This window comes from Rhinoderma darwinii, unplaced genomic scaffold, assembly GCF_050947455.1.
Source record: "Rhinoderma darwinii isolate aRhiDar2 unplaced genomic scaffold, aRhiDar2.hap1 Scaffold_717, whole genome shotgun sequence".
Lineage (NCBI taxonomy): Eukaryota > Metazoa > Chordata > Amphibia > Anura > Rhinodermatidae > Rhinoderma > Rhinoderma darwinii.
In genome coordinates this window covers 163,824-190,416 of record NW_027464278.1, presented here as the reverse complement: position 1 = coordinate 190,416, position 26,593 = coordinate 163,824, and the positions used below count along the sequence as shown (strand labels likewise).

Genomic DNA, 26,593 nt, shown 5'->3' with positions numbered 1-26,593 from the left:
GGCATTATGCTGTATGGGGGTATTATACTGTATTGGGGCATTATGCTGTATGGGGACATTATACTGTATGGGGTATTATACTGTATGGGGGCATTATACTGTATGGGGGTATTATACTGTATGGGGACATTATACTGTATGGGGACATTATACAGTATGGGGGCATTATACTGTATGGGGGGCATTATGCTGTATGGGGGCATTATGCTGTGTGGGGGCATTATACTGTATGGGGACATTATACTGTATGGGGGAATTATACTGTATGGGGACATTATACTGTATGGGGGCATATTTACTGTATTGGGGCATTATGCTGTGTGGGGGCATTATACTGTATGGGGACATTATACTGTATGGGGGCATTATACTGTGTGGGGGCATTATACTGTATGGGGGACATTATACTGTATGGGGACATTATACTGTATGGTGGCATTATGCTGTATGGGGCATTATACTGTATGGGGGGCATTATACTGTATGGGGGCATTATACTGTATGGGGGCATTATACTGTATGGGGGCATTATACTGTATGGGGGGCATTATACTGTATGGGGGGCATTATGCTGTATGGGGGTATTATACTGTATTGGGGCATTATACTGTATGGGGACATTATACTGTATTGGGGCATTATACTGTATGGGGGCATTATACTGTATGGGGACATTATACTGTATGGGGGCATTATGCTGTATTGGGGCATTATGCTGTATGGGGACATTATACTGTATGGGGGGCATTATGCTGTATGGGGGTATTATACTGTATTGGGGCATTATACTGTATGGGGACATTATACTGTATGGGGGCATTATACTGTATGGGGACATTATACTGTATGGGGGCATTATACTGTATGGGGACATTATACTGTATGGGGACATTATACTGTATGGGTGCATTATACGGTATGGGGGCATTATACTGTATGGGGGTATTATACTGTATGGGGGCATTATACTGTATGGGGACATTATACTGTATGGGGGGCATTATGCTGTATGGGGGTATTATACTGTATTGGGGCATTATACTGTATGGGAGCATTATACTGTATGGAGGCATTATACTGTATGGGGACATTATACTGTATGGGGGCATTATACTGTATGGGGTATTATACTGTATGGGGACATTATACTGTATGGGGGGCATTATGCTGTATGGGGGTATTATACTGTATTGGGGCATTATGCTGTGTGGGGACATTATACTGTATTGGGGCATTATACTGTATGGGGGGCATTATGCTGTATGGGGGTATTATACTGTATGGGGACATTATACTGTATGGGGGTATTATACTGTATGGGGGCATTATACTGTATGGGGACATTATACTGTATGGGGGGCATTATGCTGTATGGGGGTATTATACTGTATTGGGGCATTATACTGTATGGGGACATTATACTGTATTGGGGCATTATACTGTATGGGGGGCATTATGCTGTATGGGGACATTATACTGTATGGGGGCATTATACTGTATGGGGGCATTATACTGTATTGGGGCATTATGCTGTGTGGGGGCATTATACTGTGTGGGGGCATTATACTGTATGGGGGCATTATACTAAATGGGCGAAAACAATTTACGATACACTGCACGTGCCGCATCGGTTGTCCCTCTTTGTGATACAGTTGGGAGGCATCATCATGCCACAACCTCCACCCTTATAACAGCCAATAATAACTCTATGAAGACAGAGAATGTGATAATAAAACTAACAGACATGATACAGAGGTGAGGGAGGCGGCGGGAGCTTTCACCTGCTCCTTGTACATCGTGCACACTGCTCTTAATTTCTTCCCTCCCTGTAAAATATCGACCCCAACAACATGGTCGCCACCTGTTTTGCGCTCCAACAAAATGGCGAGTTGGCGTCACTGCGCGTGCGCGGTAGTGCAGAGTGATGCTGGCTTTTAGCAGTCGCTCAAGTGGGTCACGTGGTGCGCCCGGACCGGAAGTCCCGAGGAATTCCCGGGAGTGGCGTTTGGAAAAGAAATCATCCTTCCGGGGTGAGTCGGTGGCCGCTCAGTCTGTGCGACGTGTGTGTGAGAGAGAGATGTCTGATTATAGATCCGCCATGACATAGTGTCTTGTAATGTACAGCAATGCGAAATGTGGGACACCTCCTGCTGCTGCAGTGTCTGCTCCATTATTATAGGTATATACAGGAGGTGACCGCTCCGTCCTATATACAGGAGGTGACCGCAACGTCCTATATACAGGAGGTGACCGCAACGTCCTATATACAGGAGGTGACCGCAACGTCCTATATACAGGAGGTGACCGCGCCGTCCTATATACAGGAGGTGACCGCAACGTCCTATATACAGGAGGTGACCGCCACGTCCTATATACAGGAGGTGACCGCGCCGTCCTATATACAGGAGGTGACAGCGCCGTCCTATATACAGGAGGTGACCGCAACGTCCTATATACAGGAGGTGACCGCAACGTCCTATATACAGGAGGTGACCGCAACGTCCTATATACAGGAGGTGACCACCAAGTCCTGTATACAGGCGGTGACCGCGCCGTCCTATATACAGGAGGTGACCGCAACGTCCTATATACAGGAGGTGACCGCGCCGTCCTATATACAGGAGGTGACCGCAACGTCCTATATACAGGAGGTGACCGCAACGTCCTATATACAGGAGGTGACCGCCACGTCCTATATACAGGAGGTGACCGCAACGTCCTATATACAGGAGGTGACCGCGCCGTCCTATATACAGGAGGTGACCGCGCCGTCCTATATACAGGAGGTGACCGCGCCATCCTATATACAGGAGGTGACCGCCACGTCCTATATACAGGAGGTGACCGCCACGTCCTATATACAGGAGGTGACCGCACCGTCCTATATACAGGAGGTGACCGCGCCGTCCTATATACAGGAGGTGACCGCAACGTCCTATATACAGGAGGTGACCACCAAGTCCTGTATACAGGCGGTGACCGCGCCGTCCTATATACAGGAGGTTACTGCGACGTCCTATATGCAGGAGGTGACCGCCACGTCCTATATACAGGAGGTGACCTCCACGTACTATATACAGGAGGTGACCGCCACGTCCTATATACAGGAGGTGACCGCGCCGTCCTATATACAGGAGGTGACCACAGCATCCTATATACAGGAGGTGACCGCGCCGTCCTATATACAGGAGGTGACCGCGCCGTCCTATATACAGGAGGTGACTGCGCCATCCTATATACAGGAGGTGACCGCCACGTCCTATATACAGGAGGTGACCGCCACGTCCTATATACAGGAGGTGACCGCACCGTCCTATATACAGGAGGTGACCGCAACGTCCTATATACAGGAGGTGACCGCAACGTCCTATATACAGGAGGTGACCGCAACGTCCTATATACAGGAGGTGACCGCGCCGTCCTATATACAGGAGGTGACCGCAACGTCCTATATACAGGAGGTGACCGCAACGTCCTATATACAGGAGGTGACCGCAACGTCCTATATACAGGAGGTGACCGCAACGTCCTATATACAGGAGGTGACCGCGCCGTCCTATATACAGGAGGTGACCGCCACGTCCTATATACAGGAGGTGACCGCCACGTCCTATATACAGGAGGTGACCGCACCGTCCTATATACAGGAGGTGACCGCAACGTCCTATATACAGGAGGTGACCGCAACGTCCTATATACAGGAGGTGACCACCAAGTCCTGTATACAGGCGGTGACCGCGCCGTCCTATATACAGGAGGTTACTGCGACGTCCTATATGCAGGAGGTGACCGCCACGTCCTATATACAGGAGGTGACCTCCACGTACTATATACAGGAGGTGACCGCCACGTCCTATATACAGGAGGTGACCGCGCCGTCCTATATACAGGAGGTGACCACCAAGTCCTGTATACAGGCGGTGACCACAGCATCCTATATACAGGAGGTGACCGCGCCGTCCTATATACAGGAGGTGACCGCGCCGTCCTATATACAGGAGGTGACTGCGCCATCCTATATACAGGAGGTGACCGCCACGTCCTATATACAGGAGGTGACCGCCACGTCCTATATACAGGAGGTGACCGCACCGTCCTATATACAGGAGGTGACCGCAACGTCCTATATACAGGAGGTGACCGCAACGTCCTATATACAGGAGGTGACCGCAACGTCCTATATACAGGAGGTGACCGCGCCGTCCTATATACAGGAGGTGACCGCGCCGTCCTATATACAGGAGGTGACCGCAACGTCCTATATACAGGAGGTGACCGCAACGTCCTATATACAGGAGGTGACCGCGCCGTCCTATATACAGGAGGTGACCGCGCCGTCCTATATACAGGAGGTGACCGCGCCGTCCTATATACAGGAGGTGACCGCAACGTCCTATATACAGGAGGTGACCGCCACGTCCTATATACAGGAGGTGACCGCAACGTCCTATATACAGGAGGTGACCGCCACGTCCTATATACAGGAGGTGACCGCAACGTCCTATATACAGGAGGTGACCGCGCCGTCCTATATACAGGAGGTGACCGCGCCGTCCTATATACAGGAGGTGACCGCCACGTCCTATATACAGGAGGTGACCGCCACGTCCTATATACAGGAGGTGACCGCACCGTCCTATATACAGGAGGTGACCGCAACGTCCTATATACAGGAGGTGACCGCAACGTCCTATATACAGGAGGTGACCACCAAGTCCTGTATACAGGCGGTGACCGCGCCGTCCTATATACAGGAGGTTACTGCGACGTCCTATATGCAGGAGGACGCCGCTGTCTACGTATGGGACGTCTCTATTGTCTTGCTATACTGAGGCATAAACATTTAAAGGGAGCAGACGCTTATCACTAAAGACGAGCCAACCAACTCAGTCCGAAAGTTTCGAATTCGCTAACCACTGAAACGTGGGGTGGTGCACGAATCTACAAAATTAGATAAAGGGGAGAAGAAAAGTTTAAAATAAAAACCACCATATTCGCTGCCTCCCTGTTCTCCTGTAGCGACGTGCCCCTGCCGACCTCCTGAGAAACGTTTTGTCCCATGTGATTGGTTGTAGTGGTCACATGGGACATAATGACATCATCTCAGGAGGTCGGCAGGGGCACGTCGCCACGGGAGAACAGGGAGGTGTTAAGTACGGTGTTTTTGGGGTGGAATCACAAGTCCCCCGATTGCCCGGTCTGACATTCTGATGTTTTTTAGGATATATAGAGTTGGATACGGTCTTAGAAGACGTCAGATCGGGCAATCCGGGCACTTGGGAATCACGGCAAATTTCTAAAAGTCTAGATGGTTTTTGCTTCTGTCCCTTTAAGGCCTTGTTCACACGACGCTTGAAAAAAACAACGTGTAAACACGTAAAAACTGCTCGTGTTTTTGCAAAGCCTTTTTTAACCCCTCAGTGACCAGCCTATTTTAGGCCCTAATGACCAGGCTATTTGTTTCGTTTTTCTATAGTCGCATTCAAAGCTATAACTTTTTTCTTTTTCCGTCGCCATCGCTGTATGAGGACTTGTTTTTTGCGGGATTAGTTGTACTTTTTAATGGCACCATTTTGGGGTACATATCAGTTTTTTATTAACTTTTATTAACCTTTTGGGGGGGGAATAGTAAAAAACCCTGAAATTCCGCCATTGTTCTATGCGTTTTAAATTGACGTCGTTCACTGTGCGGCGTAAATAACACGTTACCTTTATTCTATGGGTCGGTACGATTACGGCGATACCACATATGTATTTTGTAGGTTTTTTTATGTTTTACGACTTTTGCACAATAAAAACACTTTTGAACTAAAATTATTTGTTTTTGCCTCGTCGCTTTCCAAGAGTCGTAATTTTATTATTTTTCCGTCAATGTCGTGATTTTTTGGGCTTGTTTTCTGCGGGACAAGACGTAGTTTTGATTGGTCCTGTTTTGGGGTGCATCGCACTTATTGATTAACTTTTAATATGACTTATTTGGGGGGCAATGGATAAAAATAGCAATTTCGCCATGGTTTTTTGCGTTGTTTTTTTTTTACGCCGTTCACCTTGCGGTTTAAATGACATTAACTTTATTGTTTGGGGCATTACGGTCGCGGCGACACCATATATGTGTACTTTTATTGATTTTTTTTACACTTTTATTAAATAAAACCTCTTTTTATGGAGAAAAAATGGTTTTATTAATTTTTTTATTGTCATTTTTGCTGTATTTTTTATTTCACGTTTATTACTAAATCTGACAGGAATCTATGAGGACGTGTCTCTGGCGCGTCCTAATGGGCATATACCTAGGGCAGACCTGGGGGCTTTTATCAGGCCCCTGACGGCCATGACACCCCATCGAAGACCCGCGATTGCATTTGCTCACTCCCTCTGTAAACAAGTTAAATGCCGTGGTCGCTATTGACTGCAGCATTTGACGGGTTAAACGGCCGTAATCAAAGTAAACTTCGACCGCGGCCGTTGGAGCAGGAGCCCGGCTGTCATCAGACCTCAGAGCCCCGACTGCAGCCTGCACGGGACACCCATGCAGGGATTAGACCGGACCGCCGTGAAAGTGCGTATCGGTGGTCACTAAGGGGTTAATTATTATTTAGGGTACATGCACACGTTGCGTATTTTGCTGCGGAAATTCGCAGGTAAAACTGCATATTATCGTACGTTATTTGGTGCGGTTTGTACGTTTGGGTGTGTTTTTCGCCACGTTTTGAGGCTGCGGGTTTTGGTGTGATTTTCCACAGCACGAGGCGGATACAATTCTCAAGTGGAAACGCGAGATAAATTGACATGCTTGGGATTTTAAAATACGCACTACAGGTGAATTTCCGTCCCGAAAAATACAGCAGCGTGTACATGAGATTTCCCGGAATATCACTGACTATGCCGGTTCTGTATTACGCTGCCGATCTGACGCACGCAAGTACGCGCAGCTAAACCGTACGTAATACGCATCGTGTGCATTGAGCCTAAAGGGGAACTAAACTTTTATAAAACTTCTGACGTATCATAGTGACATGTCAGAAGTTTTGATTGGTGGGGGTCCAAGCACTGAGACCCCCACCAATCGCTAGAACGAAGTGGCAGAAGCGATCGTATGAGCGCTGAGCCGCTTCGTTTCTATTCGGCTTTTCTCGGAAAGCCGATGTAGCAGAGTCCGGGCTCATAGACTTTCTATTGAGCCCGTAAACCAACTGTTCGGCTTTCCAAGAAAGGCCCATCAGAGACGAAGCGACTCACTTTTAAATGTCAGAAGTTTTCTGAAACTTTAGTTACCGTATTTTTCGGACTATAAGACGCAGTTTTAGCTAGAATAAATCTTGCTAAAAAGTCCCTGCATCTTATAGTCGGCAGTCAAGGGACCCAGCAGCTCAGGGCCCCCTGACCACTACTTACTTAACCCCTTCCCGAGCAGTGATGTGCCGGCACATCATGGAGCGGGCTCACGTGCTGAGCCCGCTCCATACACTCAGGTGTCAGCTGTGTTTTACAGCTGACACGCTGCTCTAACAGAACATCGATGGCGCTGTTCCTGGCCGTTTAACTAGTCAATAGCGACCACGCCATTTATAGTGGTTTTCCCATGAAGGACATTTATGACATTTCCACAGGATATGTCATAAATGTCAGATAGATGCGGGTCCCACCTCTGCGGACAGCACCTATCTCCAGAATGGGGCCCCTAAACCCCCTTCTATCTTACTCCCTCCGATGTTTCCCGGCCACTTCCTGGTTAGATGGTCGTGAGTTACGGAAACAGCCGAGTGCTCGCTGAGCTACGCCGTTTCCATAACTCCCATAGAAGTGAATAGTAATTACAGAAACAGCGTAACTCATCCATGCATTGCAGGCTATTGTACCAGCGACCTAATGATCGCTGGTTCAAGTCCTCCAGGGGAACTAATAAAATGCGTAAAAAAAAAAAAAAGTTAGAATCATTTTCAGGAGTGTAAAAAATTTGTAAAAGTAAAAAAACAAAAAACATTTTCCCCAAGCACAATGTAAAAATAAAAAAAATGATATCCCTGTGTCCGTAAAAGTCAGAAATTATTACAATATAGCGTTATGTGACTCACACAGTAAACGGCGTAAAAAATATAAATGTAAAACCCCAGAATCGTTGTCTTTTGGTCACCATAGCGTTAAAAAGAATGAAATAAAAAGTGATAAAAAAATCGTATGTACCAAAAGAATGGTGCTAATAAAAACGACAGCTCGTCCCGCAAAATCTAAGCCCTCACACCGCTCAAACTACGGAAAAATATAAGTTCTGGCTCTCATTATGTGGTGAAACTCCAAAAATTATTTTTTTTAGCCAATTGTTTTTTGTCTGTAAAATATGACATTTTTTCCTATTTTCTGTTGTCTAAAACCTGAGTGCGTCTTATAGTCCGAAAAATACGGTACTTTTTAAGTTTCAGATTCAGCCGTCCTCTTCCTTCCTTGCAGAGCGCAGCAGGGATATCCTTTGTCCCCTCTTCTTTTTGCCGTCACCGTAGCTATCAGAAACTATGATTGTTTTTAAATTTTTGGATGCTTCGTTGACATCGGCGTCCAGTCTCTACTCATGGGTTCCGTCTGAGCTTTCTGTCAGGGAATCCCATGAACAGAATCCAAACTGAAACGGTTTCCGTTGGCATCACTATTGATTTTAAAGGTGACGGATCCGGTGCACATAGTTTCCGTTGTGGAAGGGATTCTGTCGTTTTGACGGAATCAATACCATAGTCGACTTCACTATTGATTCCGTCAAAACGACGGAAACCTTACACAACGGAAACCATGTGCACCGGATCCGTCACCATTGAAATCAACCTATGGTCTCCGTTTGTTTCAGTTTGGATTCTGTTCATGGTTCCCCTGACGGAAAGGTCCGACATAACCCATGAACGGAGTCCCGACGCAGATGTGAACGAAGCCTTAGAGTGTTCATAACAGTTCAGTATTTCAATTACAATTTGTGAAAAACGGGGGATTTTTTTTTATACTGATGACCTGTTCACAGGATTGATCACCAGTAAATGATCGGTGGGGGTCCAACACTCGGAGCCTGCACTGATCAGCTGTGCCGGAAGCTATACAGTGGTCGGTGCTTTCTGCTTCCGGCGCGGGAACGGCTGATCGGTGCGGGGCCTCGGTCATCAGTATAAAAAACAACGCCCCATCCTGGACGACCCCTTTACATGTAACATCGGTGCCTCTTTTCCATTTGTCTTTCTACAGTCGAGGATTTCACGCACTGACGTCGTCTTCCATTAGACATCGCTTCTCATCGCGACCGACCCATCGAGGATGGACAAGGACAGGAAAAAGAAGAGCGAGAGTATTTTAAACCTCACCTTGGAGATTATTCACCTGCTGACTGGAGAGGTGAGGGGTTCTGGGAATTAAATTGTACGCAGGCGATTGGATGACGCCAGAAACTCTCGCAAAACTCGTATAGGATCTTAATCAATATGGCCAAAATTCTGGACAAATCCAACTCAGAAGTTTTAAAAGTTCTGACCCAATAATATTCAGAGAATCTCTAGTGACTGGTATAGTGCCAAGGGACTGGCGCAGCGCAAATGTGGTGCCTATTTTCAAAAAGGGCTCTAGATCTTCCCCGGGTAATTATAGACCAGTAAGCTTAACATCCATCGTGGGGAAAATGTTTGAGGGGCTATTGAGGGACTATATACAGGATTATGTGACAATAAATAGCATTATAAGTGACAGCCAGCACGGTTTTACCAAGAACAGAAGCTGTCAAACTAACCTAATCTGTTTTTATGAAGAGGTGAGCAGAAGTCTAGACAGAGGGGCCGCTGTGGATTTAGTGTTTATATGAAGAGGTGAGCAGAAGTCTAGACAGGGGCCGCTGTGGATATGGTGTTTATATGAGAGGTGAGCAGAAGCCTAGACAGAGGAGCCGCTGTGGATATAGTGTTTATATGAGAGGTGAGCAGAAGCCTAGACAGAGGGGCCGCTGTGGATATAGTGTTTATATGAAGAGGTGAGCAGAAGCCTAGACAGAGGAGCCGCTGTGGATATAGTGTTTATATGAAGAGGTGAGCAGAAGCCTAGACAGAGGGGCCGCTGTGGATATAGTGTTTATATGAAGAGGTGAGCAGAAGCCTAGACAGAGGGGCCGCTGTGGATTTAGTGTTTTTGGACTTTGCAAAGGCATTTGACACTGTCCCTCATAGACGTCTAATGGGTAAATTAAGGACTATAGGTTTAGAAAATATAGTTTGTAATTGGATTGAGAATTGGCTCAAGGACCGTATCCAGAGAGTTGTGGTCAATGATTCCTACTCTGAGTGGTCCCCAGTTATAAGTGGTGACCCCAGGGTTCAGTGCTGGGACCACTATTATTCAACTTATTTATTAATGATATAGAGGATGGGACTAATAGCACTATTTCTATTTTTTGCAGATGACACCAAGCTATGTAATATAGTTCAGACTATGGAAGATGTTTGTGAATTGCAGGCAGATTTAAACAAACTAAGTGTTTGGGCGTCCACTTGGCAGATGAAGTTTAATGTAGATAAATGTAAAGTTATGCATCTGGGTACAGACAACCTGCATGCATCATATGTCCTAGGAGGAGCTACACTGGGAGTAATAATCTGCAGCATCATATGTCCTAGGGGGCGCTACACTGGGGGAGTCACTTGTTGAGAAGGATCTGGGTGTACTTGTAAATTATAAACTCAATAACAGCATGCAGTGTCAATCAGCTGCTTCAAAGGCCAGCAGGATATTGTTGTGTATTAAAAGAGGCATGGACTCGCGAGACAGGGATGTAATATTACCACTTTACAAAGCATTAGTGAGGCCTCATCAAGAATATGCAGTTCAGTTCTGGGCTCCAGTTCATAGAAAGGATGCCCTGGAGTTGGAAAAAATACAAAGAAGAGCAACGAAGCTAATTAGGGGCATGGAGAATCTAAGTTATGAGGAAAGATTAAAAGAACTAAACCTATTTAGCCTTGAAAAAAGACGACTAAGGGGGGACATGAGGAACGTCTATAAATATATGAGTGGCACATACAAAAAATATGGTGAAATCCTGTTCCTTGTAAAACCCCCTCAAAAAACAAGGGGGCACTCCCTCCGTCTGGAGAAAGAAAGGTTCACCCTGCAGAGGCGACAAGGCTTCTTTACTGTGAGAACGGTGAATTTATGGAATAGTCACCGCAGGAGCCGTCACAGCAGGGACAGTAGACACCGCAGGAGCCGTCACAGCAGGGACAGTAGACACCGCAGGAGCCGTCACAGCAGACACCGCAGGAGCCGTCACAGCAGGGACAGTAGATGCTGCAAAAAAGGGTTAGATAATTTCCTAGAACAAAAAAGTATTAGCTCCTATGTGTAGAAATTTTTCCTTCCCTTTTCCCTTCCCTTGGTTGAACTTGATGGACATGTGTCTTTTTTCAGCCGAACTAACTATGTAACTATGTAACTATGTAATGACGACACTTCAGGTCCACACCACCTGATCGAGAAGCGATTTATGCACCTTAACCCTTTAATGATCAGGCCATTTTTCGTGTTTTCATTTTCGTCTTTCCTTCCTCGTCTTCCAAGAGCCAAAGTTTTTTTATTTTTCTGTTGATGTGGCGAAATGGGGGCTTTTTTTTTTTTGCTGGTTGTAGTTTTTAATGGCACCGTGTTATGTTCCATGTAATGTAGCGGGAAACGGAAAAATTATTTTGTGGAGTGGAAAGAAAACAGCAATGCCCCCATAGTTTTTGGGGTTCACCCTGCGGTAAAAACAACATGTTAACTTTATTCTGTTGTTCAATTCGATTACGGTGACACCAAATTTATAGTTATTTTTATATTTTACTGCTGTTACAAAATCGAAACTTTTTGTTCATGTCCGGAACTTTTTTATTTTTCCGTTGATGGAGCGGTGTGAGAACCAATTGTTAGTATTTTCGCGGGGCGAGCTGTAGTACTTACTGTTACCATTTTGGAGTACATAAGACGTTTTGATCACTTTTTAATAAAAAAAATTTTGTGGGAGACGAGAAAACAGCAATTCTGGTGTTTCTATTTTTTTTACATCATTCGCCGTGCACATTAATTAATTTTATATTGTAATATTTAGGACTTTTTGGGGAGGTGGTGATCACAATGATGTTTATTATTAGTAGTTTTTTACATTGCTTTTGGGGGGGGAAATAGAACGTTTTCAAAGTTTTAATATAAATATATATATAAAATAATTTTTTTAACGGCTCCTATTAAAGGGGTTATGTGGGGACCAAAAATTGTTAGCAGTATGTGAGCACACCCGCTGATATATATTCCGGATTTTCATAGATTTTTATAGTGCTGCCGGGGGATCGAACGTCTAGTTGCACGGTCGTCTTTGATGACGATACGACTATTCGTCATGTGATCGGTCCCGCTGTACTCTATGTACTACTACTGCTCCTGCTTGTACATAGATTACAGCGGGGCCGGTCACATGATGAAGAGTCGTATCGTCATCAAAGACGACTGTGCAACTAGACTGCCGGTCCCCGGAATGTATATTAGCGAGTGCAGTCACATACTGCAGTGACTGCTCTGCTAATAATTTTTGGATCCCACATAACCCCTTTAAGCCTTGCCACTGGAGTTATCGCCGATCCCGGCTGTTAGAGCGGGCCGTCAGCTGTAATATACAGCCGACAGCCGCAGCGTATAGAGAGGGCTCAACCCGTGAGCTGCTCCATACAACCACCCTCCCCTGGGATGGAAATGTTCCATGGTTAAAAAGAAAGTAGCAGCCAGGGATGTCTAACGTTGACGTTTCGTCCAGCCTCGCTCTATAGTGACGTCGTCTCTTACCATACACAGGAATGTATAGTAGTGAAGAAGACGTCTCGTGACTGCGTGACCCCCATCAACCGTCCCCATACATCAAGAGAATGGGGCAAGACCCAGACCCCCATCACGGAGCCTCCATCTTATTCACTGATACATGAGCGAAAAAATAAGCAGAAGATCCTGGACCTCACCAACAAGATCATTGATCTGCTGACTGGAGAGGTGAGCGCTGCTGGGCATGCTGGGACAATATACAGTAACACCAGCAGAGATGTCTGGATTATGACTGTATCATTGTGTGCCAGGATGTCACCGATTATTTCTCCGTGGAGAAGTGGAAGTATGTAGAAGGACATGCCGATCTGTACAAAGACGTCACGACGAAGAACCATCAGCCTCTCGCATCACCGGGTAAGAGGAGACGTAAATGTCAGATTTTACTGTCACATCGTCTGATCATCACATATAGACAAGGTGTTCAGTCACTGTGTGTGTTCCTTACAGATGGATCCAGTACGAGTACTACACCAGAGAGATGTTCCAGTCCTCCGTCTTCCCAGGATTGTCCAGATGACTATCAGGTAGATGGAGATGAGGTTTCACCAAATGTCCTATGCGATCTGTAGAGGAGCCTCTTGCTCATTAAAGGGGTTGTCCACTTTAGGGTCCGGAAAAAATAATCTGTGTAAAGCAATCAGCCGTAATCTGCAGTGCCACCAGGAAGTGTTACTTTCCCTGCAGCACCCCCACAGGGGAAATGAATTATTACTTGAAACCCATTGAAATCAATGTTCTGCCAAGTGATGCATGGACGTGCCCGGTTCTCCAGAAGAGAGAGAGATGGTCTTTGTAGCTGCTAATCAATGGAGGTGACCAATGAGGGACTCCCCTCTGTTATACATAAGTGCCCATAAATATTTATATATGGGTTTTCTAAACAAGACTACCCCTTTAAGTTTATTATCTTTACATTAGTTTAATACATACAGAGAAGATGGACTGGATATAGATCATACAGCTTCAACAACTTAAAATATACATAAGGTAAAAAAATAAATAAATCTTAGGATATTTTAAGCCAGTGTAGAGCGGTTACAAAGAGCGTCTCTCTCTCTGGATGACCTGTCCTGTCCTGCATTACCCAGACAAGACATTAATATGAATGGGCACTGTGTAATACTTAGTTTGCCCTGTGGTGGCGGTGCAGAGAAATTGAACACTTACTGACAGGTTTCCCCACAGATCACAGCTGATCGCTGGAGGTCCCAGCAAGAGGGACACTTTGTGATCTGCTTATTGTCAAGGGACCTTTCTAACGAGTTTTGATTGTCCAAAGCGGCGACCCCCTTTAAAGAGGCTAATGATTCTGAATCTTTTTGGTTTAAAACATTTGCTTTTCCATTTTTTTGTCTGATTTGAATTGTATCTGATCAAATGTTTAATCAGGTTGAAGATCTGATTGATATTAAAGTGGAAGTTATGGATGATGAAGAAGAGGAGTCGTATGGGATGGGTGATGTGCAGTGTAAGGAGGAGGAGATTCCTGTAGAAATTAGCCCAGGTGAGTAATAACCACTGAGTTTTGAAGAGTTTTTTTATATATTTATATCTGATGGCTCGGCTAACTGCGGCCCCTCACCGTTTTTTTAAGTGTCGCTCCGATCAAGTCAAAGTGGATCCACTTTGACTTGATCGAAACAGAGTTTAGAAAAAACACACAGGAGCCGTTAGTGCAGCTCGCTGACGGATTCGGTTCAGAATGCCTTTCTGCAGCTTCTATGTACTCTCATACACAGAAGCTGCACAAAGAAAAGCAGTAAACATTCTTTAACCCCTTCCCGCCGCAGCCCTTTTTCAGATTTTTATTTTCGTTTTTTCCTCCCCACCAAAACAAAAGCCATAACGTCTTTATTTTTCCATTGATATAGTCCTATGAGGGCTTGATTTTTGCGGGACGAGTTGTAGTTTTTCGTAGCACCATTTATGTTGTCGTATAATGTACTAGGAAACGGGAAAAAAATAATTTGTGGGGTAGAAAATGAAAAAAACAGCGATTCCGCCATGGTTTTTTGCGCGCCGTTTTTACGGAATTCACTGTGCAATTAAAACGACCTGTTAACTTTATTCTGCGGGTCAATACGATTGCGGCGATACCAAATATATATAGTTTTTTCTATATTTTACTACTTTTACAAGTAAAAACCTAAGTGTAAAAAAGAAAATGTATTTTGCGTTGCCAAATTCCGAGAGCCATAAGTTTTTTATTTTTCCGTTGATTAAGTGGTATGAGGGCTTATTTTTTGCGGGATAAGCTGTAGTTTTTAATAATACCATTTTGGGGTACATGCGACGGTTTGATCACTTTTTATTTCATTTTTTGTGGGAGATGAGGTGACCAAAAAATAGACATTCTGGCGTTTACAATATTTATTTTTTTTACGGCGTTCACCGTGCGGGTTAAATAATGATATATTGTAATAGTTCAGACCTTTACGGACGCGGCTATACCAATTATGTTTATTTATTTATTTTCTTACTATGCTCTAGGGGGAAAATGGGAAAAGGTTTTTTTTTTAACGTTTAATTAAAAAAAAAATGTTACACAAAAAAACAACTTTATTTAACTCATTTTTACTTTTTTTATTAGTCCCGCTAAAGGACTTCAACCAGCGATCCTAATACTAATGTATTGCAGTATATCGTGATTCTGATAGGCCGGAGGCAGCGCTTAATAGGTGTATAAAGATGGCGGACCTGGGGACCTTCATTAGGCCCCTAGGCAGCCATAGCAACGATCACCCACCCCCACGATTGCGTTGCGGGGGGCACGATGAGCGGTTAGAGGGGGTCCCCCCCTCTTTCTAACGATTTAAATGCTGCGGTCACTATTGACCGCAGCATTTAACGAGTTAAACTAGCGGGATCGCGCTCGTTACTCTGAAGTATCGGCTGTAACAAACAGCCGACACCGGCATTGTATGGAGCGGGTTCACTCCTTGAGCCCGTTCCATACTTCCCCTACCCGACTTTGGCGTATGGATACGTCAAATGTCGGGAAAGGGTTAAGCTTGAGAAAAGATTATAAACATTAAAGTGGTTGTTCAGCATAAGAAAAACATGGCTGCTTTCTTCCAGAACCTGATACAGTGAAGGGTTATGACATTTACTTACATAGTATGGCACCACCTGGTGTTCAAAGTGTATAGCAATGTGCATGTTCCCCCTACTGTGCTGAGTTCTGGTGGACACACATCCTCAGTCACTCTCCCCACAGCCAGGTCTCTGCATACTGTTCCTCTGTTCACTGCAGAATAGTCAATAGAAATCGCTTTCTTGCCTGCTTGTCAGGGAAGGAGCTGATCCTATGCAGTATCATGACAGGATAGCTGAGAAGACTCCTTCTTCAGGAGAAGTAAGAAGGAACTATATTGTTATCTGCTAGAGGGGGAAGGATTCTAATGCTGCTCAGAGCCCCCTCCTCAAGAAGCACAGATTAGCAGCAGCACCACCAAGGGGGACAAATGGAAGAAAAAAATTATAAAGAGACTAATTCTCGTTTATAACATTGGGGGACACAGCACCATGGGTATAGGCACTTGCCACTAGGAGGCTGACACTAGGTAGGAAAAGTATTGGCTTCGCTCCCAGGCAGGCCATTCCCTTCCCACAGATACTGGCTAAATCAGTTTTAGCCGTTTGTCCGTAGGAGGCAGACATGACTTGATAATCAGGTCTGGTGCTATGTTTTTATTCATTTTTCTGTCCTTAGCTGCAGGTGAGTTGTCAGCCTGGTCACCAGCCTAACTACATCATCCTGCTGGTGCCGAGAAACCAGGCAGCACTCTGCACTGAATTTTCTTCACCGCATCCGCAGGCGGATTGCCAGTAACCCCACTATGTGCGAGGTTACTGAAGAAGTGACCCTGTGTACACCTTGAAAAAGCTGGAGGGTAAGACATGAAACTCTCCTACCCCCACAGGCCTACTACTTTGGGACAGATTCGCTTACCTAGCGTTTTTTTTGCCTCTCTAATTTTTTCCCCAGGCTTTTCAGAAGGACTAGGCTAAAACTTCCTTCTGCTAAAGGGAGCCCAGGGCGTCATCGATGCCTTTACTCAGGTTCCCCGTGGCCCTCCCCCTGTGGGCCTACTATTCTGGGGCAGGATAGTTTCCCTCGGGAGACCCAATACTTTGTCCTGGTAGCCGCCGGTGAGGTCTATCTATTCTGAAGGACTAGTCCGTAACTTCCTTCTTTTAAGGAGAGCACCAGGGTGGTCAGCATCTGCTACCGACCACTGGTTCTGGCGGCGGATGGGGCGGATCCTAGGGCGGTCTTTAGTGTGTGATTCTTCGATGTACCCTATGCACCATTGCTGCGCCAGCGACATCCATCAGAACTGCTTCAGACCGTAGCGAGTTTGAGGAGATTTTATGCAAAGAATTGAAGCATACTGACATTCCCCTGACTTTTTCAAATGCACTTCCACTCCGAGATCGGCATCACTCACTGACCCTCTTGACAAGGAGCCGGATTTCCAGACCAAATCTGCATTTGTGGCTGCAGGTTCTGCTCTGCACCCAGCCTTTGCATCTGCCTGGGTGAGTGAGGCTTGTTCGGTTTGGAGTAAACCGCTGCACTGCGGCATATCGGAAGGTGCACCGCAGCAAGCGTGGCTAACCTTGCATCTCAGGTAATTCAAGATTCAAAGTTCCTTTTTGAGGCTTCCCTTGAATCCTGCCTCTTCAATGCCTGTGCTTCAGCTGATTTGATTGCTGGCCTTCCCTTTTTGGTGGCAGACTTTTTAGAAAAATATTAATATTTTTGAGGCTACTAGCGGTAGGAGTTCTCTTCTTCCTCAGACCGCTCCCGCCATTCGCAGCCTGCTCACTGTTCTCAGGGTTTTTTTTCCTTTCCCAACTCCTTCTCCCAAAGGTTCTTTTCTTCTCAGAGGCAAGACGCCCATCTTTGAAACCCAGACATGCTTGACAATACCGCCCTAAGCCCAGAAGTCCTCGTCTGCAAAAACATCAGTCTGAAGATGTCCTCTCACTCGGATAGTCGCCACAAGAGGGGAGACAACTGCTTTCTTTTCAGCAGACATGGCTCCAATTTCTTGTCCTCCCCTTCGGGCTTGCCAAGGGTCTACATCAAGTTCCTGGTGACTCTCATTTCGCTTCTCCGCGCCAGGGGAGTCGCTGTCATGGCTTACTTGGGCGATCTGGTGAAGGACCAACTCTACCAGACAGGACAATCTTAAGTCTTTACTTCGCTCTGGACATGTTGGAAAGGTGTGGCTGGATCATCGAGGAGAAATCCTCCCGGGTCCCATCTCAGAACATAGAGTTTCTGGTTATTAATCTTCAACACCAGATCTGCAAGAGTCCATTTCCCAGAAAGCACGATAAAGACAGTTCAGGCAGGAGTTTGCCTCTTCCATCTGCTTCTGCATGCTGGTGCTCGGCTATTGACGTTCGCGGCAGTTCATAGTTACATAGTTTGTACGGTTGAAAAAAGACACATGTCCATCAAGTTCAACCAAGGGATGGGAAAGGGGAAGTAAAACATTTCTACACATAGGAGCTAAAACAAAATTATTCTAGGAAATGATCTTTGCCTTTTTTTGCAGCATCTCCTGTCCCTGCTGTGACGGCTCCTGCGGTGACTATTCCATAGATTCACAGTTCTTACAGTAAAGAAGACTTGTCGCCTCCGCAGGTTGAACCTTTTTTTCTCCAGACGGAGGGAGCGCCCCCTTGTTTTTTGAGGGGGTTTTACATGGAACAGGATTTCACCATATTTTTTGTATGTGCCATTCATATATTTATATAAGTTAATCATTTCCCCGCTTAGTCGTCTTTTCTCAAGGCTAAATAGGTTTAGTTCTCTTAATCTTTCCTCATAACTTAAATTCTCCATGCCCCTTATTAGCTTCGTAGCTCTTCTTTGTATTTCTTCCAACTCCAGGGCATCCTTTCTATGAACTGCAGCCCAGAACTGCATACGTGCAATTCCACTTCAGACCCTTCCAGGGAGCAGACAAGTCTTAGACTTCTCTGGACAAATTAATTTTCCTACCCTCTCGGGATTGTCAGGAGATGTGCTGTTGGGAGACTTCACGGGCCATTCCACTGGGAGAGCCTTTACTTTCCCTCCAGGGGTTTGTTATCTCAATAGACCACAGTCTGTCAGGGCAGGAAGCAGTTTTTCTCCTCTACATGGTACCGGACACTTGGTCTGGTGGACAATCTTCATGGCCCTCTCCAAATGCACTCTCCTCCAGAGTCATCCGGGCAGGATCCAGACAGACAGCTTCACAGTGGTTGTCTATCTGAACCACCAAGGTGGCCTCATCACTATGTGGGACGAGTTATCCTTCCTGTATATCTTCCGCTCTTGCCCGGAGTGCTCAAGAGCCTCAAGCAGAAAGGCGTTCCTCCAATCCTGGCGGGCGCTGTACAAGCCTGGTAGGCTGAGACCTAGTCAACCTGCTCGCGGACCCACCTTGATGTCTTTCAACTCGACCCGACCTCCTTTTCAAAAGTCCGCTATTGTACCCCACTTTAGATGAGATGTGTTTTATGGCGTGGATGTTAAAGTCAATGTTTTGAGGGCTCGGGGTCTCTCTGAGCCTATGATGCAGACCATATTGAAGGTCAGGACACCTCAATCAGTCAAGGTGTACCACCGTACGTGGAAGGCTTATTTCTCCTGGTGGGAATGGGATAGTTTCCATTCGATGTTATGTTCCACGTCTAGAAACCTGTTTTTTCTCCAATCAGGCCTTGAGCTAGGACTTGGATTGTCTTCCCTTATGGGTAAGTTTCTTCTCTATCTATACTGTTTCAGCAGCTTTGGCCCTTTATTCTCGAATAAAGACTTACCTGCAAGGGGCAGCTCATGCTGTCCCTCCATTTACCTGAGCCTTGTAATATCAATTTTGTCCTGGTGACTCTTCAGGTTGGAACCTTTGAGGGATGTTTGGCTTCGTCTCTTTTCCTGGGAGGTTACCTTCCTGGTGGTCATCACTTCCCTTAGAGGGGTTTCGGAACTGTCTTCCCTGTTTTTCAAGCCTCCCTTTTTGGTCGTTTATAGGGTTAAGGTGGTTTTCCGGCATGTCCTATTCTTCCTTCTGAATATCTTCTCTGCTTTTCATATCAATGAAAGAGAATGTTCTCCCTTCTTTCTGCCCTTCCCCATCTCATCCAAGGGAACAGGTTCGGCATTGCCTTGACATGGTGAAAACAGTCCGCGTCTATTTGTCTACGATGGAGTCGTTTCAGCACTCCAGTTCTCTTTTTGTTGCTTCAAATGGGCCATGCAGTGTCCAAGGACCTTAGGGTTCAAAAAGTGTAAGGAAACTTTGCACCTTTGTTCCTGGACATTTTTTAAAAGATATATATATATGAAACAGAAATTCTTTCTTCCCAACAACTGCTGGATTTACAAGCTTTAGGATCATGCAAAGAATTGGCAGCATCCAAGGCCACCATTGCGTGCTGGATCCAGTCTTTGATTTCAGAAACCTCTTGGTCCAAGGGTAAAGTTTCCCTCCTTCGGGTCACTGCCCATTCTACTAGGGCTGTTGGTGCTTCCTGGATGGTCAGGCATGAAGCTTCAGTTGCTCACCTACACCAAATTTTACCAGATTCAGTCTTTGGTCTTCTCTGATGCCAGTCTTGGTCGCAAGGTGAGTTAGGCAAGTCGCATATCTGCACTTTTCACCTTCATTTCTTTCCTGCTTTAGGATGTCCCATGGTGCTCTGTCCCAATGGTACCCCAATGATATAAACGACAAAATAGGACTTTTGTTACTTATCGTAAAATCTTTTCCTTTTTGTATTCATTGGGGGACACAGATCCCGCCCTCTTTTTGGTTTGTTTAAGGCTCGGTACCTGTTGTTCTGGCTCTTAGGTTGTTGTTTTTTTACCGGAACTGTGGAATGTTGTAGGTTTTGTAGCTTCTCCTATTGGAGCTGTACTAACTGATTTAGCCAGTGTCCGTGGGAAGGGAATGACATGACTGTGAGGATCCAAAACATTTCCTACCTAGTTTTAGCCTCCGAGTGGCAAGGGCCAATACCCATGGTGCTGCGTTTCCCAATAAATAAATACAAAGAGCCTACATTTTATATGCTAGCAACACTTTACTTTAAAAAAAGCTATAAACAGTATTTCAGAACTTTTGGTCTCACAATGATTCATAGGATGACCCCTTTAATTTCTTAATATCATTCAAGTACATTTATTTTGTACTCAAATTTTTTATATTAGGATTTTTACAAAATATATGCTGTACTGTGGTATGAAATAGCAGCACTATTAACATTTGCTTTAAGTCTCGGCAGATAAATTTACTAAAAACAATCTTTTTTTTTTCATCAGATTGTAAAGTTGAAGGTAAGAATATCACACAGAACACTTCTAAAGAACACTGCATCACCCCAAATCTACCCCCAGTCCGTGACCGCAGGAATCCGTCATCTGATCCCTGCAGTTATGAAGGAACTTCATCAGATCAATCACAGGTGGCTAAACAAAGTGCAAGTCAAAAAGGGGACAAAAAGTTCCCGTGTTCTCAATGTGGGAAATATTTTAAAAGTAAATCAAGTCTTATTAAACATCGGCTAATACACTTAGATAAGAGGCCATATTCATGTTCGCAATGTGGAAAAGGTTTTACCCAGAAATCAGGTCTCATCAAACATCAGAGAATTCATACAGACGAGAGGCCATTTTCGTGTGCAGAATGCGGGAAATGTTTTACACAGAAATCGATTCTTGTTGAACATCAGAGAGGGCACTCGGGAGAGAAGCCATTTTCATGTTCAGAATGTGGAAAATGTTTTACTTGGAAATCTGTTCTTTTTGAACATCAGAAAACGCATACAGGAAAGAGACCATATACATGTGTGGAGTGCGGGAAATGTTTCACTCAGAAATCAAATCTTGTTGACCATCAGAAAACCCACACAGGGGAAAAGCCATTTTCATGTTTTGATTGTGGGAAATGTTTCTCACGTAAATCGGGTCTCGTTCAACATCAACGACTCCACACAGGGGAGAATCCATGTATGGAATGCGGGAAATGTTTCACCCAGAAATCAGATCTTCTTAAACATCAAAGGACTCACACCGGGGAGAGGCCATTCGTATGTTTGGTATGTGGGAAATGTTTTACCCAGAAGTCCTCTCTTGTTGGACATCAGAAATGTCACACAGGGGAGAAACCATTTTCATGTTTGGAATGTGGGAAATGTTTTACCCGAAAATCAGTTTTGGCTGACCATCAGAAAACACACACAGGGGAGAGGCCATATCCGTGTTTGGATTGTGGCAAATGTTTTGCCCAGAAATCAGATCTTGTTGTACATCACAGAGTTCACACAGGGGAGAAACCATATACGTGTACAGAATGTAGGAAATGTTTTACCCAGAAATCATCTCTTGCTGAACATCTGAAAATTCACAGGGGGGAGAAGCCATTTTCATGTTCAGAATGTGGGAAATGTTTTACCCAGAAATCTTCTCTTGTTAAACATCAGATGACTCACACAGGGCCGGGATCATTTTCATATTCAGAAAGTGAAACGTTTTATCCGGAAATCAGCTTTTGTTTACCAGCAGAGAATTCCGTTAAAGAAGAAGCTTTATATAATGTTCAGTGCGTGGAAAATGATTCACCTGTGGATCAAACCTATCAAGACATCTGATTCTTTGTGTTAAATTACGAATCGTTCCAAGTTACCCTTTCTCTCCTACATTATGTGAGGTCCACACTGGCTCAGAACAAAGGAGAGCTTTAAAGACTTTTTAAGCAGTAGCACTGCTAGTATCAGTTCCCTGTCATTGTATTAGGCCTCATTCACACATTGCAGATTTGTTCAGTTTTTTGTATCCGTAGTTGTAAGCCAAAACCAGGACTGGATCCTAAACATAGGGAAAATATAAAAAGATTTCTGCTTCTCTTCTTTGCTTCCACTTGTGATTGCGGCTTCAAAATATTGATGCGAAATACTAACGAAATTTGCAGTGTATGATTGAGGCCTTAATCAAACAAGAAAGGGGGGGCCCACAAGGGTAAACCAGTTCATTAGGGCCTGTTCACATCAGTGTTGGGCTTACGTTTATCGGTTCCGTTAGACCTTTCTGTCGGAGAGACCGATGAATGGAAAACCAAACGTAAACCATAGCTGTAATGGCCGTGGGCCGCCATGTTTACTTACCTCCTGACGGCCGCAGCCATGGATCAGTTAGCGCTGGCCCCCATCTCCTCAGGAGGCGCCAGCGCTCACTTCCGCCTCACTCTGCTGTGTCCCGTAGGGTGCGCGCGCACCTATCTGAACTATAGACTTTGACCTGTGTCCCCTTGGCCAGCTGCCATACCGTTAAGGCGGTACGGCCCAGTGGGTCCACGCACCCAACGTGACACTTCAGTTGTAGTTGGTTTACACTTGTTTGCGGTCCCGTAACTTTTTAGTTTTTTTTCGTGGAAACAGCGTAGTCGACTACGCTATTATTTCCGCAAAAAATATGCAGACTTTACGGAACGGAAACAAACAAAAACCAACTGCAAACAGAAGCCATGGTTTCGGTTTGGCTTTCCGTTCATCAGGTCCTTTGACGGAAAGGTCGAACGGAACCGATGAACGGAAGCCCGATGCTGGTGTGAACACACCCCTAATCTGAGGAGTAAGCCTGCAGTCAACTCTTTTGGGTGTTGGATGTGGCGTATAGCAGCACCCAATGTGAAGTTTTTAGTTGAACACGGTTTCTCTGCAATATGGTTAAAAGCTGTTATAGTTGTAATTAATCCAAAGAATAGTTTTTATTAGTTAGAATTGCGGTATCCATGCTACTGGCGAATTACTGATCTGGCTTCATGCTTATTTTTTTATTTTTTAAAGATATTTTGTAGTATTTTTTATTTTTTTTTAAGGCAATATTGCTTCGCTCTTACTAATGTTAATGTCATGATAGCAAGTGGTCAATTTATGTTTCACTGTATATGTATGTATAATATGCATTCTGTGTTTGTGGCTTTCAAATATCAATAAACTGCCTTTATAATGGTGGTCACCTTTCAGAACCTTCTGTGAGTTGATCGTTCTGTCACTCAGGTTGAAGGATGCGGGCAGGCGGCAGCAGCAGTAGCGAGGATTTATTCTCACGCAGAGCAGGAATGATTGGTCCCTCCCACCACATGGTGGCGATGAGGAGGCGGGGCCGGGCTACTCAAGGAGGGAGGATTCTGGGCCGCCTGCCACTGCACAGTGCACTCGATTCACTACACAGCCTACTATTGTCAATGTAGTAGGAAATGTAGTGTACCCTGCCCAGCTCGAAGAAAAAGACAGCTGTCAGGGAGGAAGAGGATAGTGGCTTACAGAAGACACCAGATGGGCAGTCCGGACGTGGACTGTTAACAGACCAATCAGAGTGTTCCTTTTACCTCAACAACCCCAACAATTGGATGGCTTTGAGACTTGATTGACTAAGTTTGGTGGAGTGTTGGCCTGCCCCGGTCTGAGGGAGTGGAGTGCTGAATGCCGTCTCCGTAAAAATTTGTGGTATTCTCAGGAACAATGTTTTTGATGTATTGACAGGTTATCTGTAAAGCACATGTCCATTCTATGTTTACTGACATTATATTCTCCAGTAACTCTTTACTGACACAATACATATCTCATTAACCCCTTGGAAACGTAGGCAATTTTTCATTTTCGATTTTTCATCCTCTTTCAAAAGTCACAACTTTTTAATTATTCTATCCACATAGCCGTATTAGAACTTGTTTTTGCAGGGCAAGTTGTAGTTTTTCGTGGCACCATTTATTGCACCATATAATGTACTGGGAAACTGAAAAAAAAATAACATTTTGGGATGAAATGGGCAAAAACCAGCGATTCCGCCATTGTTTTTTGGGTTTGGTTTTTACGGTAGGTAATACGATTATGGTGATACCAAATTTATATAGTTTTACTATTCTTTTGAAAACTAAATTTAAGAAAAAAAATTGTTTAGTGTCGTCATATTCTGAGAGCCGCAATGCTCACGGCTGTGGGGTATGTGGACTTACTAGACAGCTCCGCCGTAACGGAGAAGCATCTGGCCAAACAACAGTCTCTCGGATATGGGTACCTGGGTAGATCAGGCAGCTACTCGGAGTAGTAGACACGTGGTGAAGCAGGCACAGATGATGCTTGGTGTAGCAAATGACACTGAATGTGGCGGATAACACCAGACATGGCAGATGAGGCACACACGACTCCCACAATAGGCTGAGGCTCAGGAACAAATACAGCATCAGGATACGGGAACACTGGGAGCAGGATACAACTAAGGTTACATTTGCATAGACGAAGACAAAAATACAGACAACACACAGGCAAGGAGAGGAAGAACAGTGCCCTTTTCAAAGTTCAGGGTGTTACAGGGTTGATTGGGAAACTTTAGACCGCTGCGCATGCTGGCACTTTAAGACCGGGAGTGAGCGCGCGCACCCTACAGGACACAGGAGAGCACTGCAGCTGTGTGTGCCGACATGAAGATACAGTCCTGCGGTCGTGGCTACCGGTAAGTCAGCGACCGTGGTCATAACAGTACCTCCCCCTTATGCCCCTTCTTAGGTGCAGAGCATAAAAGGATCTTTTGGATGGGGGCTGGGGCATTGTTGTTCTCTGGCTCCCAGGACCTCTCCTCAGGACCAAACCCTTTCCAGTCCACCAGATTGAATGTCTTTCCTGCTACCCTCTTGTAGTCCAGAATCTCTTTCACCTCAAAGATGTCAGAAGAACCGCTGGGAGCAACTGCAGAATGAGGAGACATTCTGTAGCAGTTCAGAACCACGGTTTTCAGGAAGGATACATGCAATGAGTTGGGGATTCTGAGGGTAGGAGGCAGCCGTAGTTTATTGGACACAGGGTTTATTTGTTGCAAGACTTCAAAAGGTCCGAGGAACCTGGGAGCAAGTTTGTAAGAAGGAATTTTTAAGCGGATACTTTTAGAAGATAACCGGACTTTGGTTCCAGGGGGAAACTGAGAAGGTTCTCTACTCCTGTCAGCATTCCTCTTCATGCGGTAGACCGCCCATAGTATAGAGGACCTGGTCTGCTGCCAGGTGTGAAGAAAGTGTCCAAATACAGAGTTAGCTGCGGGTACTTAAGACGTAGCAGGAACTGGAAGAGGAACACGTGGATATTGGCTGTAAACAATGAAGAATGGAGTAGAGGCAGTAGATTCACTTGTGTGGTTGTTGTAGTAGAACTCGGCCCAAGGAAGAAGCTACACGCAGTTGTCATGCTGAACAGAAATGAAATGATGAAGGTAATTCTCCAATATTTGGTTAATTCTCTCATGTTGGCCGTTAGACTGGGGAAGATAGGCAGTGGAAAAGTCCAATTTTACATCAAGGAGTTTACAGAGGCTCTCCAGAATTTCGAAGAGAATTGTACCCCCCCGATCAGACACAATATTGAGAGGCAATCCGTGCAGACGGAAGATATGTTCTAGGAAGAGATTAACTTGACGACGAGCTGTGGAAAGACCATTTAGTGGGATGAAATTTGCCATCTTGGAAAAATGGTCTACCACCTCCATACATTAGTGCATCCAGCCGAAGGAGGAAAGTCAGTAATAAAGTCCAATGCAAAATTTTGCCAGGGGGCATCGGGCACAGGCAGGGGTTGGAGCAGACCAGCAGTTCTGGAATGAGCAGATTTATTAGAGGCACAGATAGTACAGGAGACAAAATCCGCAATATCCTTAGGCAGAGTGGGCCACCAGTAT

The 26,593-nt window shown here is 45.1% G+C and overlaps 1 protein-coding gene across 1 annotated transcript; it reads left to right on the top strand.

Moving 5' to 3' along the window:
• Positions 1–1,950: 1,950 nt before the first annotated feature.
• On the top strand, positions 1,951–23,896 carry LOC142729281 (uncharacterized). The gene is made up of 7 exons (XM_075849248.1): positions 1,951–2,030; positions 9,223–9,369; positions 12,838–13,029; positions 13,113–13,218; positions 13,312–13,388; positions 14,254–14,368; positions 21,191–23,896. Exons 2-7 carry the CDS (start codon positions 9,292–9,294, stop codon positions 22,516–22,518), a joined length of 1,896 nt encoding a protein of 631 aa, XP_075705363.1. The 5' UTR covers positions 1,951–2,030; positions 9,223–9,291; the 3' UTR covers positions 22,519–23,896.
• The last annotated feature ends 2,697 nt before the right edge of the window (positions 23,897–26,593 follow it).

What these genes read in the sequence shown, in the direction of transcription:
- LOC142729281 (XM_075849248.1), top strand. Translation starts at nt 9,292, where the DNA reads ATGGACAAGGACAGGAAAAAGAAGAGCGAGAGTATTTTAAACCTCACC. An exon ending in TTCACCTGCTGACTGGAGAG is followed by an intron (nt 9,370 to 12,837) that starts GTGAGGGGTTCT and finishes TACCATACACAG; the next exon opens with GAATGTATAGTAGTGAAGAA. An exon ending in TTGATCTGCTGACTGGAGAG is followed by an intron (nt 13,030 to 13,112) that starts GTGAGCGCTGCT and finishes ATTGTGTGCCAG; the next exon opens with GATGTCACCGATTATTTCTC.